The 14,947-nt window shown below is 37.7% G+C and overlaps 2 protein-coding genes across 14 annotated transcripts in view; one reads left to right on the forward strand and one right to left on the reverse strand.

Annotated features, from left to right (window-relative positions):
• Positions 1-4,153, forward strand: part of tjp1b (tight junction protein 1b) — a 59,656-nt gene extending 55,503 nt beyond the window's left edge. For 8 of the 13 annotated variants that reach the window (XM_067590064.1, XM_067590063.1, XM_067590068.1 and 5 more), the window contains 2 exons: positions 597-740; positions 2,357-4,153. In XM_067590064.1, the coding sequence (XP_067446165.1) occupies positions 597-740; positions 2,357-2,451 (239 nt within the window). In that variant the 3' untranslated portion in view covers positions 2,452-4,153. The remainder of the gene's footprint in view (positions 1-596; positions 741-2,356) is intronic. The other 5 variants (XM_067590070.1, XM_067590076.1, XM_067590066.1 and 2 more) reach the window with 2 other exon arrangements.
• zgc:101540 (hsFATP2a_ACSVL_like domain-containing protein) lies at positions 4,064-13,361 on the reverse strand. The gene is made up of 10 exons (XM_067590077.1): positions 12,810-13,361; positions 11,100-11,309; positions 8,822-8,980; positions 8,585-8,709; positions 8,299-8,493; positions 7,163-7,253; positions 6,614-6,812; positions 5,915-6,012; positions 5,665-5,795; positions 4,064-5,455 (listed from the first exon to the last, which is right to left on the reverse strand). Exons 1-10 carry the CDS (start codon positions 13,285-13,287, stop codon positions 5,279-5,281), a joined length of 1,863 nt encoding a protein of 620 aa, XP_067446178.1. The 5' UTR covers positions 13,288-13,361; the 3' UTR covers positions 4,064-5,278.
• Positions 13,362-14,947: the final 1,586 nt, after the last annotated feature.

The raw sequence follows: 14,947 nt of genomic DNA on the forward strand, positions 1-14,947 counted from the left end.
CCACGCCGCTGTTTCTGTCCTAAAAAGGTCAAAAAACAAGAAGTCACTAAATCTGAGAAAAAAAAGTAGATAAAAAGTATTTACGGTAAACAGGAAGGTTTTTTTGTTTTAGTGCTAATTTAGGATTTAACTGCAGATATGCATTTAAATAAATGTTTAAGATAAAGTTTCAGCAGCCCCTTCATCAGATAATTGAAAATATGACGTCTAAGTTTATACTTGAACATTTGTGTTGCTGTAAACAAAGAACACTACTTATCTTTATTATGAGGTGTATGAATAGATGGAATATATAAAAAATGGCTGATGCAAAGCCAAGACATGTGGTTATATGTACAGAAAGTAGAGTTACAGTTCTGTTCGCACATATAATAAATCCATAATGTCAGCAGCTATATTTAGAGTATTTTTAATGAACGTTTAGCACCAGAGGAGTGCAGTACTTTAATTAAACTGGCAAGACGGCCAACAGTTAATATTCTCTCGCTATGAAGGCCTGACAACAGACTGTTGTAATAAATAATCCTGCGTTTGTGTTTGTTAATTCCTGCATGTTTTGATTTCTGGAATCAAATTCTTGTTGTGTGTCCACGCAGGAGAAACGCTGCTAAGTCCGCTGGTGATGTGCGGCCCTCACGGACTCAAGTTCCTGAAGCCGGTGGAGCTGCGCTTACCTCACTGTGCGTCTATGACCCCTGATGGTTGGTCTTTTGCTCTAAAATCCTCCGACTCCTCGTCGGGTACGCTGTCCTCTCTCTGTCCTTTTGGGGTCTTTGGGCTGGCTTTGGTGATTATAGGAGAGAATTAATTGGTGTCTTAATAATTTTAATCATCTCATCTGCTTTCCCCTCACTTCTTCATCATGCATGTGCTGTTTGGAGATTTGAGTTATTTTCTTACTTTAATGAATTTTCAAGATTTTATTCAAATCTTGAGCTTCTTTACAACAAGATAAATAAAATAAAAAGACACAATACAATGTCACCAGAGCTGAAGCTATTAGTCGATTAATCGATTGAGTCCATTGACAGAATATTAATTGGCAACTATTTTGACAACAAATTAATCTTTTTATTTTCCCAAGAAAAACTGCCAAACACGACCTTGTACCAGCTGATAATGATCTGAATATCTTTCAGTTTTGGACTGTAGGTTGAACAAAACAAGCAATTTTTAGTTTTTCACTCTTTTCTGACATTTTACAGACCAAACACTTAATCAGTTAATTAAGAAAATAATCTGTAGATTAATTGATGGCGAAAATAATCTGTTATAAATGCCACCCTTTTCTTTAATTGCTTTCTTTATCATGCCAATCCAGTGTTTTGAACAGAGAAGACGGTGTTATAGAGAGCATGCAGTTTATTTTCTGTCAGTTTTGAGTTCAGTTTTTAGAAAACATTTCTCTTATACAAAGCTTGACCTTTCTTTACCTGCAGTTATGTTTTCTGTGCTGTGATCATGACTTTTGTTTAAGATGTAAGATAACACTTTAATGTGAAGTTACAGAACATTATGCTTAGGTAATGCAGCTTAACAGATTATATAATTTAATGCATAAATGAATGCAGGATGTATTATGAACTTCTGCTGCTCCCCATTAATAAATGATCAAGTCGCTGTGAGTTTATGTGATTAGTTCACACTCAGTGAATCATCAGTTAATGATTAACTCACAGTGACTTCATACATTAGCTGGAATCAAGTTACATAGATGAGACTCATGCATCTGATCAGCCTCTATGAAAGTATTTATTTAGTAGTAAGTAGATATCATTTTTGTCAGTTCTAGTGTACATTAAGTATTCGTTTGCAAATTAGTATCATGACACAAGTCAACACTCAGCAGTCACTGTACTGAGTAGACTACTTCAACCAGTTTGATGTTTTTTGGGTTTTCATGCACCGTTCTTCTTCTGTGCTGCGCTCCACTTCTTTCAACAACAACAAATAAATATGATAAAATTAAAAAATCAAAACAAAAACTCTACCAGTGACTACCAGTTTGATTAAAAACAGTTCCTTGTGCTCTCATAGAGGCTGATCTTCTATGTAACTTGATTCCTGTTAATTTGGTGACATATAAATGAATGTAAGAAGTAACTGAGTTGACATTCATTAAATTTAGGATCCATTAAGCTTCAACTAATCACATAACAGGAATTCATGATACATCCTGCATTAATTGATGCAATAAATGATCAAATGTGGTATCAGATGTACAATGTTCTTATTTAATGTTTTTTATTGATAAAAATCGTTCTTGTTTTGAGCATCTGTCTTGTTTTTGTTTCCTGTATTTTAAAGAGGAAGGGATGTTCATTAGCAGCTGACATCATGTCTCTGTTTCCTGCAGGTGATCCCAAAACCTGGCAGAACAAATCTCTCCCCGGAGATCCAAACTACCTGGTGGGTGCAAACTGTGTGTCTGTGCTCATTGACCACTTCTGAAGAGGGCAACAGCTGGCCTGTTACTGAATGTGATAAACAGGGGACCTCAGTTTGCCCCTGCTGTGCTCCTTCCACAGCGACGGGGTGCATAACGCTCGATGAAGTATGAATTTGATACTCTCACGTTGTTTACTGTGCCCAAAAATTTAAGGAAAAAAGAGAAAAAAAACAAGAAACACACACACAAGGAGAGTCGGAGGAGTCCAGCATCCCCACGGCTGTACTCTTGTTCTTTTCTTTCATTTTTTTCGGTGCTTTCAAGGCTTGCAAAAAATAAAGATTAAAACAAGTTATTTAAACAGTGGAACTGAAGTTGGAATGCATGACCAGTGCCACAGACTGAATAATCTCATTTTGACATTTTTAAGCTAATTTTATAAAAAGGTCAGAGCGGTGCAAAGAAAAAGGAGAATTTTGGAAAACTTGTTTAATATTGCAACGGGATTTTTGCGTACTGTTTAAAAAAAAAAAAACTTTAAAAAAAAAAAAAAAGCACTCACAAACAGCAAAGTTGGTATATGCAAAACTTTTGTTTGTGAGTTCTGTGGTCATGCGTTTCACTCACGAAGGATCTCTGAGGACTTGAGAAATGCTGAGCCTGACTCATGAAGGAAGACGTAGGCATCATAAAGATTTAAAAAAAAATAATAATAAAAATGAAGGTTAAGTATTAGTATCAGACGCCTGTTTGTTCTGACCGGGCAATCTCTGTTTAAAACTGATGTTTTGTAGCACTGTTTTACCGTAGATAAATATACTGACTTGATTTTACAAACTCCTGCTGTCTAGAGATCTATGCATGTGCTATGACTCAGGTCCACAAGCCTGCTACTACTAAGTTCAACACATGAAAATCCCATCGTTACACTGCAAGCAGTGATGCCTTATCTGCATATTAACTTTTCAGTGAAACTTTAAAAACATCGGATCCTTCAGTTTATCGCGATCACTACGGAAGAAAAAGTTGTCTCTGCATTTTCTCATAAACAGTGAAACTCGGATTTAGCACACGAGAATAATCGAGGCTGATGAAAAGGTATGCTTTCTTTTACTGCTATGCATATGAAGTCTGAGGAAATACAAAAAGCTAGAAGATGTTTAAAATTGTGGCTGTACATATTGCTAGCATATGGCCTTGGTTCTCTGTAAATGAACTTTTGTACATCTTTGTTATTTTGTATAAAAGAGAAAATGTTTGTTAAAAAAGAGAAAGCGGTTACATTGGTTATGTTTGTATTCTGGTTATACCCCTGAGCCTTGGAACTGACATAAGCAGTAATAAGTCCGACTTTTCTACCAACATATAAACACACTACTTAGGCATTTTTAACAGTCAGAAAAACTTTTTATTCTTATTTACAAAATAGAGAAGTGCTTGGTTTAAATGATTTTAAAAGATGTACTTGAGGGGGTCTGCTGTGAAGAGTGGTCCCTTCCTTTATTTGTGATACTGGATGCTGTATTGTGTGCCCTGAAATGTATTTTTGTACTAATAGACAATTTATTATGGCACATCAGTACTATTTTCTTTTGATATGATAACACTGCTTCAACCCAACACTAGTTTATTTTCCTGTGTGGCTGACATTCTTTTTATTTATTTTGATTTCTCTTCGGTTCAACTTTTCTTTTTTTTTTTTTCCTTTGCGACACATTTCTAAGTATACCACTGTATTAATAAATAAATTCATTTTTAAAGTAACTGCTCCGTGGATTCAAGTCTTATGTGTTGCTCCAAACGTCCAGATGGTTTGTTTTTTTTTTAGATTGTGGAGGATTGTGAAGTTGGCGAATGTATTGACAGCACGCAACGCTTGATTTAAGCTTTTTATCGTTCACAGCTGCTTCATATTTCACATGTAAACTGCAGACTTGTATTTGACATTCAATGAACTGAGCAGTCAGGAGGATTATTGTACAGACAGTTAGTAACATGGTCCCAGTTGGTTTACTGAAAACTAGAAAAAGTATTTCAGGTTTCTTCTTGTTAATCGCTGGCATAAGATCAGGAATAAGATTTAAGAAAAAAGGAACTTAAGTTCAGTTTTAAAACTGTTTTTACTTTGACTTTCTGAAACCTGCAGATAAGCCTTGATCTCGACGTTTGTAAAGTGACTAATCTTGTAGCAAAGTCAGAGGTCAATGTTGTGTTTGTCGTTCAAGGGTCAATAAGTTGCTCTGCCCATAAAAGTTGTTACAAGAACACATCAGAGGCTTTTAGATGAACTCTTCTAGAGCACTTTTGGACAGAATAAGCTAAAGATCCAAACATTTCCTCACTCGCTTTTGTTACGTATTACACGATAAAGCTGTAGTTAATCGTTGAGTGACATTATTACACAAACGATCTGCCTGTACGTAACGTCAGAGCAAAGGTTCACTGATAAACCTGCAACAGATTGTACAATATGTGACATAAGTAGGTTTTAAAGGTTTAATACCCAAAGTTGTACAAAGTTAATTTACATTGATCAGAATTTTACAACAAAAACTTACTGTATCTTAAATCTAATGCAAAACGCTTTAGATGATAAAAGATTTTGGCTTAAAACAAAAAATGTAAATGCTACAATTTATCTGGCCAATCAGACATTATGAAAAAAAAAAACAGTAATTATTAAAAGTGAGACAGACCTATATGTTACATACTGTCAGGAATACATTTACACAAACTGTAGAGATGCACAGTAGCTGTTAATAATAAAGAAGTCTCTTCAAACGCGATGAAAAGTCCCGTCTGTCCCTGAGATTAGTTGATTGTGTTAAAGAGGTCCGTCAGTGAGCTGTTACATCTTTGTAAACAAATGGGTTATTTCAGTTTTCTGTGTTAGAGTTTGATTTCCCTAGCAGCTATTGATTTGTAAATCTCCTCAGTCAGGGGAACGTACGTCTTTTTCTCAGCTTCAAGGAAGTATAAAGGGTCTTCGATGAGCGCTGGATTGAATCCTTCCTCCACCAGCTTCACTTTCTTCATCTTGAATGTTCCCGTCATCTCCAGGCAGGGCTGCAAAAACACATTTTAGGAATTTTGAAACAACTTGTTTGCCAACTTAAGTTTTAAAACTGCAACACGACAGAGAAACAACAAACTATCCATCAGATCGGTGTGACAAATTATATTATTATCTCTCTTCTCTTGCATGAAAATGGTCGTGATGAGTTCCATGCAAGCGTATAAAATATATGATCATACAAATGAACAGTCAGCATTACCTGAATCCTGATGAACCGGGGTCGTGCGTATGCTGGGAGGTAGTTAGCAACCTTGTTGTAGGCGTCTGAACAGTCAAAATCTTCCCCTTCTTTCAGAGTGACAGCCGCCATGCCGATCCGCCCCTCATGACCTTATCAGAGCATTTGATTCACGTACAGATGATATTAAAAACACACACTACTGTATAGAAAACTTTCTAAAACTTCTGTGAAACATGTCTGACGGTGTTTATGACATCAGTGTCTTTACCTTCAACTTTAACTCCGTAGACGTTTGCCTCCAAAATGCAGTGAGCCATTGAGAGAATGTCTGCAACCTCCGACGTGGCGACGTTCTCTCCTTTCCATCTTTAATAAAAGACAGGTTATTTTTTTTAAATGAAGCAACAAATAAACAAATATAAGTCAAGCATAAAAAGAAAGGTTTTTTGATTTACTAACCGGCACCAAATTCAAAACTGTAAAAATATCTGAGCTTATGATGTGTGAAGCCTCCAAAGTTAGATATTTTGACTTTTAATTGTAACTCCTTCATCCTGCTGGTGTCTTTTGAAGGTGAAAATAGTAACAAGATGAATTGTCACTTAAAATTTTACGAAGTAGAGAGGCATCATCCTTAACAATTTGTCCACACTAGGCCGTTTAAATCTGAAAAAAGCCAATCTAATCCAATTATTTTCATAAATATCTCCATCCACATTGAAACACCTAAACAACATGAAAACAGCTTAATGGCTTCCTTTTGGTTCTCTTTTGTACAGGAAAAAAAAAAAAGTTGCATCACTGCAACAGCCGAACTCACTATTCAGTCGCTCTCATTTACATAGTTTTTTTTTACACAAGCATAAAATAGTGATGTATCCAAAACAAGATTAATGGATCAACCCCATGAGAGAATAAAAAAACAGCAAAACTGACACAAATCAACACAAAATGAACCACAACTTGCCTGAAAGTGTCACCAACTCGATCCTGGAAGTACACAAAGTTCTCGTGGTCAAACCGAAGCAAATCGCCGGTGTTGAAGAACAGGTCGCCTTTTTTCATGACGTCACGAAGCCTCTTCTTCTCAGTCTGTTGCTTGTTGCCGGCGTACCCGACGAAGGGAGACCTCTGAGTGATCCTTCCCACCAAAAGTCCCGTCTCACCTGACAAAGAGATAAAGAAATGAGTGAAGAAAGGTCATCACAGTTTCTCAGAGCCCAAAGTAACATTTTTAAACAGCTGGTTTTGTCTGAGAGTCTAAAACCTAAAACATTTAATATACAATGATTTAAAACAGAGAAAAGCAGCAAATCTTCACGTTTGAGAGGCCGGAGCAAGAGAGACTTTTGTTTTTTTGCTTAATAAATGACTTGAATAATTAATTGATTATGAACATTGTTGTTTCATTTATTTCAGTTGACTAATTAATAGTTATAAGACAACAAATGAGGCACTACTGCTTGTGTCGAAGAAAGAGCAAAGACAAATGTATCCACTTGTAATACTGACTCACCTCTGGCTGCCTCGATGCACAGACCCTCAGAGTTTCTGACAGGTTCCTCCTTCTCAATGTCAAACTTGATCAAAGTGTAGGGGAAGAAAAACTAGGAGGAAGAAATAAAAGGTTTATCAGTTAAAAGGAGCACAGTTTGTGGAGACTTTTAACAGCCAACATGTGATGAAGTTCAGCTCTGTGAGGCTGCGGTGCTTTGAACTACATGCTAATGCTAATTAGCACAAAACAAAAGGTACAGCTGAGGCTGATGGGAATGTCATTAGTTTTACAGGTAAATTTTGATCTGATGATGGCACTGGAGGAAAAGTTTGTTTATTTACACAATATCGAAAAAAAAATATTAAAAACCAGGTTAAGCCACAAGGAAAGATTAATACAATCACAAGAGATGCAGTGGAGCCAAAAAGCCAAAAGCCTTATTGTGTGTCTTCCTCATAAGAGTATCATATTTTATTATCACAACAACATGTTTCAGAAGCAAAATATCTACAATCAACATTCACACGTTCATCAGTGCAAACCAGAATCTACAAATTGTTCAAAATAGAAAGGCACTAAAAGTTAACAATGAGGAATTTCTTTACATTAAAAAAAACATCTGAGGAAAAGTTTACAAAATTACTGGGAACTGGGACCGCCATTAGGAATTCTATATTGGGCATTTAAAGTTCTTGAAAATACAGACTGAAGCTGATGATTATTCCTGGTTTCATAGTCGTGAATGATGCTAAATATACTGAAATAATCATTGAACTATAATGATATTATATTATCATATAATATAATCACTGAAATATCAGTGTTATTGAAACAATGATAAATAAACTGAATAACCTGAAGTTTATTAATTTGGAAAACATGGAATTTAAAGATGACCATGGCAATCTAACAGTAGTCAAGACATTTCACTCAAAACCACGTGTGTGAACCTCATCATGGCGCTAGAGGTTGCTAGAAGTTCACCAGTAAGATTCATCTTCTGGGGACCATAAATGTCTGTACAAAATTTCATCCATCCAACAGCTGAGTAACTCAAGTCTGGACTAAAGTGGTCGACCAACTGACCAACACTGCCGTACCTACAGCCACGTTACCACCGTGACTAAGAACACCACACATGTTCCTCCACCTACCCTGTGGACGGGATTGACTCGTCCAACTGCACCGATCTTGGATGTGTAATTGATGAAGCCGATGTTTCCCTCCGTTGCAGCGTACAGCTCCTTGACTTTAATGTCACCGAACCGTCTCAGAAACTCTGACCAAATGTCTGTCCGGACTCCGTTGCCAATGGCGATCCTCACTTTGTGGTCCTTCTCATTGTCCTTCTGCAAAGACGGAGATCAACTCTGATTCAAAACATCCAAGCATGCATCAGAACAATATTGTAAAGTTAAATGGATATCAGTTTTGGATTACCTTGGGCATGTTGCAGAGGTAGCGCATTGTTTCACCGATGTACTGCATTACCGTCACATTATACTTCCTGCAGTCGTCCCAGAACTGAGAGGCGGAGAACTTTCTCCTTAAAATAATGGTGTTACCTGCAATTAAGATCAAATTACACAACCTTCTACATCACATTCTTAAGTGCCCTAATCGGGTGTGTACGTTCTTTCATTCTTACTTTCATGAGAGGTTTACGGGGATCATTACCTCTCTCGATGCTTCCAGCCAACCCAATGAGGAAGCCTGCGCTGTGATACAGAGGCAGATTGACGTAGAAGATGTCGTCTGCTGTGGATCCACACGCAGCCTGGACGAAGGAGGCGGCCCACATCCTCTCATGGGTGACAATGGCTGCTTTAGGCAAACCTTCCAAGGTCAAAGAAAGATTATGCATCTCAGGTTCTTGAATAAAGCAGGTGCAGTTAGTATCAGGTACACAGAGTCTCTGTGCTTCACCGATATCACTGGATATGATATGATATTCCACCAAAATCTATCTTTTGAGAAACACACCTCCTGTAGGCCTGAACGGTGGCTGTGAAAAGTTAATGACGAGTTTTCTCAGGGGAAAAATGGTACTTAAACACCCACAGATCAACCCATTCTTGCCGCATAATCCACTTCTCAGCTTTCCATTCACATGCTCTATATGTTCCAAGAGGCGTTTTTTCTTTAAAGCTGCACTAATCCACAGAGCTGCAACGATTAGTTGACAAAATTATTTTTATAACCAAAAAAATCAAGTGGTTTCAGCTTCTCAAATGTGATGCTTTTCTTTGTCGTACATGTTAGTAAACTGAATATTTGGGGGTTTTGGACTGTTGGTCGGACAAAACAAGACATCTGAAGAAGTCACGTTTCAAATTATTAGTCATTTTTCACTACTTTCTAACATTTTATAGACAAAACGATTCATCGATTAATTGGGAAAATTATTGGCAGATTAATTAATAATGAAAATAATCATCAGTTGCAGCCCTACTAATCAAAATTTTTATATTAACAATAACAAAATGTCTATGAAAGGAGTCGCTCATAGTGAGAATATCACCTGACTCTGCAGTTCCTCTCAGATTTGCAGAGCATTTTAGCATCGTTCAGCTCATTTGTTTTGGTTTTCCAGCCGTTTATTTTTTTGGTTCACTCTCACCGCTCTCATCAGCTTCGTTTCCAGCGGCAGGCAGCTGTTTTCGGTGAAAAAGCTCTCATAAACAGACTGTAAACTACCTGCCCAGCACAAAACAGCACAGATGACATAATGAAGCATCAGCAGCTTAAGGGATCAATATTTCTCTTGGGAGCTGGTGGAGACTAAAACAGAGCTAAAAGGAGAATCAGATCTCCAGAAACACGACTCCTAATGAATGATAATGTCGCTCTGTGTCTGCCGGGTGAGTAAACAGGCAACTGTCTGCTAACAAGCCCGCCATATTAACTTTATAAGGTTTTGTGTTTACAGCTTGCCGTGCTGCACCCAGGAGGCCAAAAAAAAAATCAATTAAAGCTGGTTTGAAATCTAGCCACAGTTCTCACACACAACCCTGCCAACCTCACAAGCAAATTCATTAAACTCTGAGCTGAACCACAGCCACTGTTTGTTGTAAAGTTTTTACAGAAACATTTCAAGTCTACAAGAAGTGAGTGTTTCAAATTCAAAAGATTTTGTGTGGTGCATCACTTGAACATCAGCAGAATAATCACAGACTAACGTGTTTGTCCCCACAGACTCTATAAAGGAATCTTAATATAAAACTGAAAAACTCAGATCAAATCAGAGGATCTGTAGGGACATGTAGGTTTGATGTACTGATTCAATAATACATGTCTTGAATGCAAAAGCAGAGAGCAGGAATGTCCATTTCTAGGTAAATGCTCAGCATTTATAAGCCATAAGAAAAACTTTTGGATCGTCAGGTTTTTAAAAAATCCTCTACCAGCGTCAGACTAGTTTTTTAGCTCTTTAGTTCATCAGAGAAAGTGTTTGACCACTTACTTCCTATGAAGTGCTGCAGAACATCTGGACTAAAATCCATTTATTAACATTTACAACCGCATAATCACTGCAGACTTGATGGATTACTATAAGAACCCTTTTTTAATGATTTATTAACATTTATAATTGCAGGTGACTGACAATGTTTTCATGATGGCTTATTAGAGACCCTTTATTAATTATTTACTGCTGTACCCCTAAAATATTAGAAACACTTCTCAGTATAATGCAGCACAATTCAACAGCATCACAAACTACAGCCTCCAGAATAATACAGTTGAATCAACACCTCTACAAAACAGTGTAAACTGAACCTGAACATTTGAACCCTCATGAAAGGAGGAGTTATTGCAGTGTTGTTGTATTAAACTGCTTTAGTTTTATCTAAATGTACCTAATAAATTGGCAACTGAATGTAATTTCAATGGCTGTCAGATGACACCTTTTCTTTTCATTTATCAGTGTTTGTTCTCGAGGCGTCTCCTGTTGTACCTGTAGTGCCTGACGTGTAGATGTAGAGAGCAGTGCTCTTGATATTGATGTTGGCTCTGAGCTGCGGGGACAGAGGCTGGTCTGAGGCCTGCGAGATCTTGTCGGACAATGTGTTGATGCCCTGGATTTTGCATGTGTCTGACAGGAGGTAGACGCTGATGCCCTGCTCTCTCAGTGTAGGCAAAACTTCCTCCACAGCGTCCTGCAGCTCTGCAAAAACACACCACAACACACAGGCTTTCAGCTCAACACAATATGAGGAGTGCTCTGTTGTGCAATGCTGCACATGTCGGCCTGTATCATGTTACCTCACATCCCACCGGGATACGAGCACATGGTGCAGGCAGGTCAACTCAAATGTATACATTTCTCAGTAGTGAGGCTAGCGCCAAAATGGGAGTGTGGAGAGATTTTCAGGGTGCAGTGTTGCCTCACACGAACTATATCACCAGAACTGAATGTGGACTGACTGCGACCATGAGGAGAAAAAGTGATTAAAACTTTTGTTCCTGATATAATTTGCTGGGAAACCGCTGTGACTCATTAATTGTCTGGTTATCATTTAAAAAATGACCATACCAGTACCAATACCAGTACCCTTAAAGTGATACTGATATCAATAGAGTGCTTCATTTGATGTCTGATATCAGTATCAGTGCATCTCTAGTTTGTTTGTGTCGTAATCTAGTGGTGGAGGATCAACTCAGATCTGTTCATGAAGTTAAAGTAGCAGCCGTTATGAATAACAGCTGTGCCAATGCCTTTTAATGTTATAGCTGGTTTAAGTGGTGATAAATAACTAATCAATAACTCATGGATATTCTTTCAAACTACTGCATGGTCACTAATGACCTCTGGTTTACTGTGCGACAAATGTGCATGAAGTAATTTGCACATTTCTGTGGTAATATGAATTAAATTAAAGCAGAATATAAACTGAAATGATTAGCGCCTTAAGGCAGGTTTCTGCAGTTTTCACTGATCTTGAGGCGCCTTTATTATTTCACTTTATAATGTGTTAACATGATGCATATTAATGAATACACTTATAATCACATTACAGGGCAGAATAATGCAACAGAATATCTGGACCGGCTGATTTCGAGGGCAGTTGGTTTGTTCTGTACCTGATTGCACCCTGCTTATATCCAATTTTGTAAATGTATCTTGTAAAATTTGTAATTATTGTGCTTATAGTTTAAATTTTCATAGTGTTATATTTAATTCTAACTCTGTTTAATGATCTACGGTGCCTGGAAGAGAGAGAAAAGTGAGAATTTCATTGCACAGTGCAGCTGACTGTGTGTATATAACAATGAAGATTTGATTTAATTTGTTTTGATTTGATTTGATTGGATTTGATTGGATTGGATTTGAAGGTGAGTAGGTAAACAGAACTGGGGTCAACTGGGGCAACAGCTCATATTTGGGGACCCAAGCAGATTACTCCATCCCTGATATTGACTCATGTTATCAGCTTATCAAATGGTCTGTATGTAAATTGCACGTCTACCTAGAAGATAAAACAACTGTAAAAACAAAAAGCAATAAAAATCCAACCTGAACAGTGTTTTTTTTTGTTGCAAGTGTAAAGTTGCTGAAAGTTCTGGAAGTACTGAAATGTGACTCAGAGGCCTAATTGTACATTGGACTACAAGCATGCATGTGGAGTAATGGTGGACCCCTGTTTTCTGCGCCCCTGAATCTTACCTGGGGAGGCGATGAGCACTTTGGCTCCGCAGCAGGAGAAACAGTGCAGGAGAGACTTAGATCTGATGTTAAAGTTGAGCAGAGCAGCCGGGCAGCCGAGCTTGGACAAGCCGAGCCAAGTCCACACGAAGTTGGGCTCGTTGGCCAGAAAGAGGGCGACCGTGTCCCCCTCCTTCAACCGGGCTTCAGCCTGCAGAGCTCTTGCGACCTTGTTGCTCTGTTTATCCGCCTCGCCATAAGTATACTGTCGACCTTCAAAGTGCAGAAGGATCTTGTCTGGATGCCGCTTCACTGCATCCAAGAAGCAGTCTAAGATGCTGTAAAAAGGTTTGATCTTCTTATATTTAACGAGCCTGATGCCAAGTTTAATGCTCCTCAGGATGTACGCGCAGTCCTGGCTGAAATATGGGAAAAATGTTTTCAGGAATGAAAAGGACAGAATAGCCAATCCGGCTAAAACTGTGAACCAGATATACATTTTTGCAGAGTGCACTGATTCATCCGTCAGTGGGAGTCAGAGAAATTTACAATAACTCAGCTAGGAGAAATTTGTGACAAAGTTCACTCACAGTCGACCCTCCCACATTCCGGGTGTTCTCTGGTTGCCAGATCCTGTGTTTCCACATCCACTCTGGACTGATTTTCACACTCATTTCTATCCATATTTATGTTGCTCTCATGTTGTATTATTCCTCCATCATTCTCTAAAACATGATTTTTGGGGGGTGTAAGGTCTTTAAGAGTGTGAAGAGTAAGTAAATATGAAGAGAGAAGCACTTAATAATACCTGTCAGACTGATTTACAGTTGTGACACCTGCAGGTTATGATAGTTCACTGCACTTAATTTCCTCTTAATTCACGTTCAAGCTGGCATAAAGTGCCAAAAGCAACAAAAGGACTGAAATTCACTCATGCACAGTAATAATAAAAGTCATTTAACCATTCCAGAAACTCTGCAAATGGCAACCCTCGTCAAAAATCCGCAATCTGAGCAAGAGGTGGGCGTTTACTCCTGAGGCTGAAGCGTATTTGTCTGCTGATAGATAAGGGGGGTCATTAGGGGGAGTGGTTAAATTACACACACTCTTAAATAACACAAACACCTGACGATATTGTTGTCCTGTCAAAACGCAAATGATGATCACGATATTCAGTTTTTGTGAGACTGCCAGAGGTTTTATTTATCCAACAGGCTAAATGCAACAGTTTAATGTCCTACTAAATGGTGAGAGTCTAAATGTTCTTGAGACCACTGTACCTTTTCGTCAAATGTTCCATGCGTGAACCAACTATTGTGAGGTGACACATTTTTAGTTGGTTTTTTTTGTTTGTTTGTTTGTTTTTGCACAAATAACAAGATACAAAAAACATATTTGTGCTGGTGAGATTTAAAAAACAAAACAAAAGGGCATTTAAAGACATCTCACTAAAAACATCTAAAATTCTAATTTATTTACATGAAGAAGAAAATAGAAAAAGACAAGAACGGAAATAGAGTAACTGAATTATTTTGCGCCAACAATAAAATAAACACATGCCAATTGCTGATAACAAAAATAGCGTACTGTACAACGGCTAGAGAATATACCGGGGAAAAGAAAGTCCACAACATACAAAATACAACTTAGTTTAACTCACTAAATGAGCTCTAATCTTCAATTTGTCTGTAAAACATTGACAAAGAGTTGTTCTACATTTTCGAGGATGCAAATTATTAACACAAATGGTGTTATATGTGTGGATCATTGAATGTGTCTGAAAAATATCTATAAAGGATAGAGGAACCAAATCAGGCTGACTCACACACTATTGAAAACAGGAAGAACATTCATTCTCTGAAATGTGCTGATGTGGAAGTATAAAGTAGCATAAAATGGAAATAATCAAATAAAGTACAAGTACCTCAAAATTCTATTTAAGTAAAGTACTTGAGTAAATGTCCTTAGTTATTTTTCCACCACTGCTGAAATCTCACTTGTAATGATGGTGGATTTCAAAAGCTGACACACAAAGCTGTAGGTGGTTTTCAATTATACACTTGTATGACATGTCCGTGTGCAGCTGTGTTTGTTACTGTGGTTTCATGCATTCGCTGCCTACATTGACATTGTGTCGCTGACAAACACTGCATTACATT

The sequence above is a fragment of the Thunnus thynnus genome, chromosome 5, assembly GCF_963924715.1.
Source record: "Thunnus thynnus chromosome 5, fThuThy2.1, whole genome shotgun sequence".
Taxonomy (NCBI): Eukaryota; Metazoa; Chordata; class Actinopteri; order Scombriformes; family Scombridae; genus Thunnus; species Thunnus thynnus.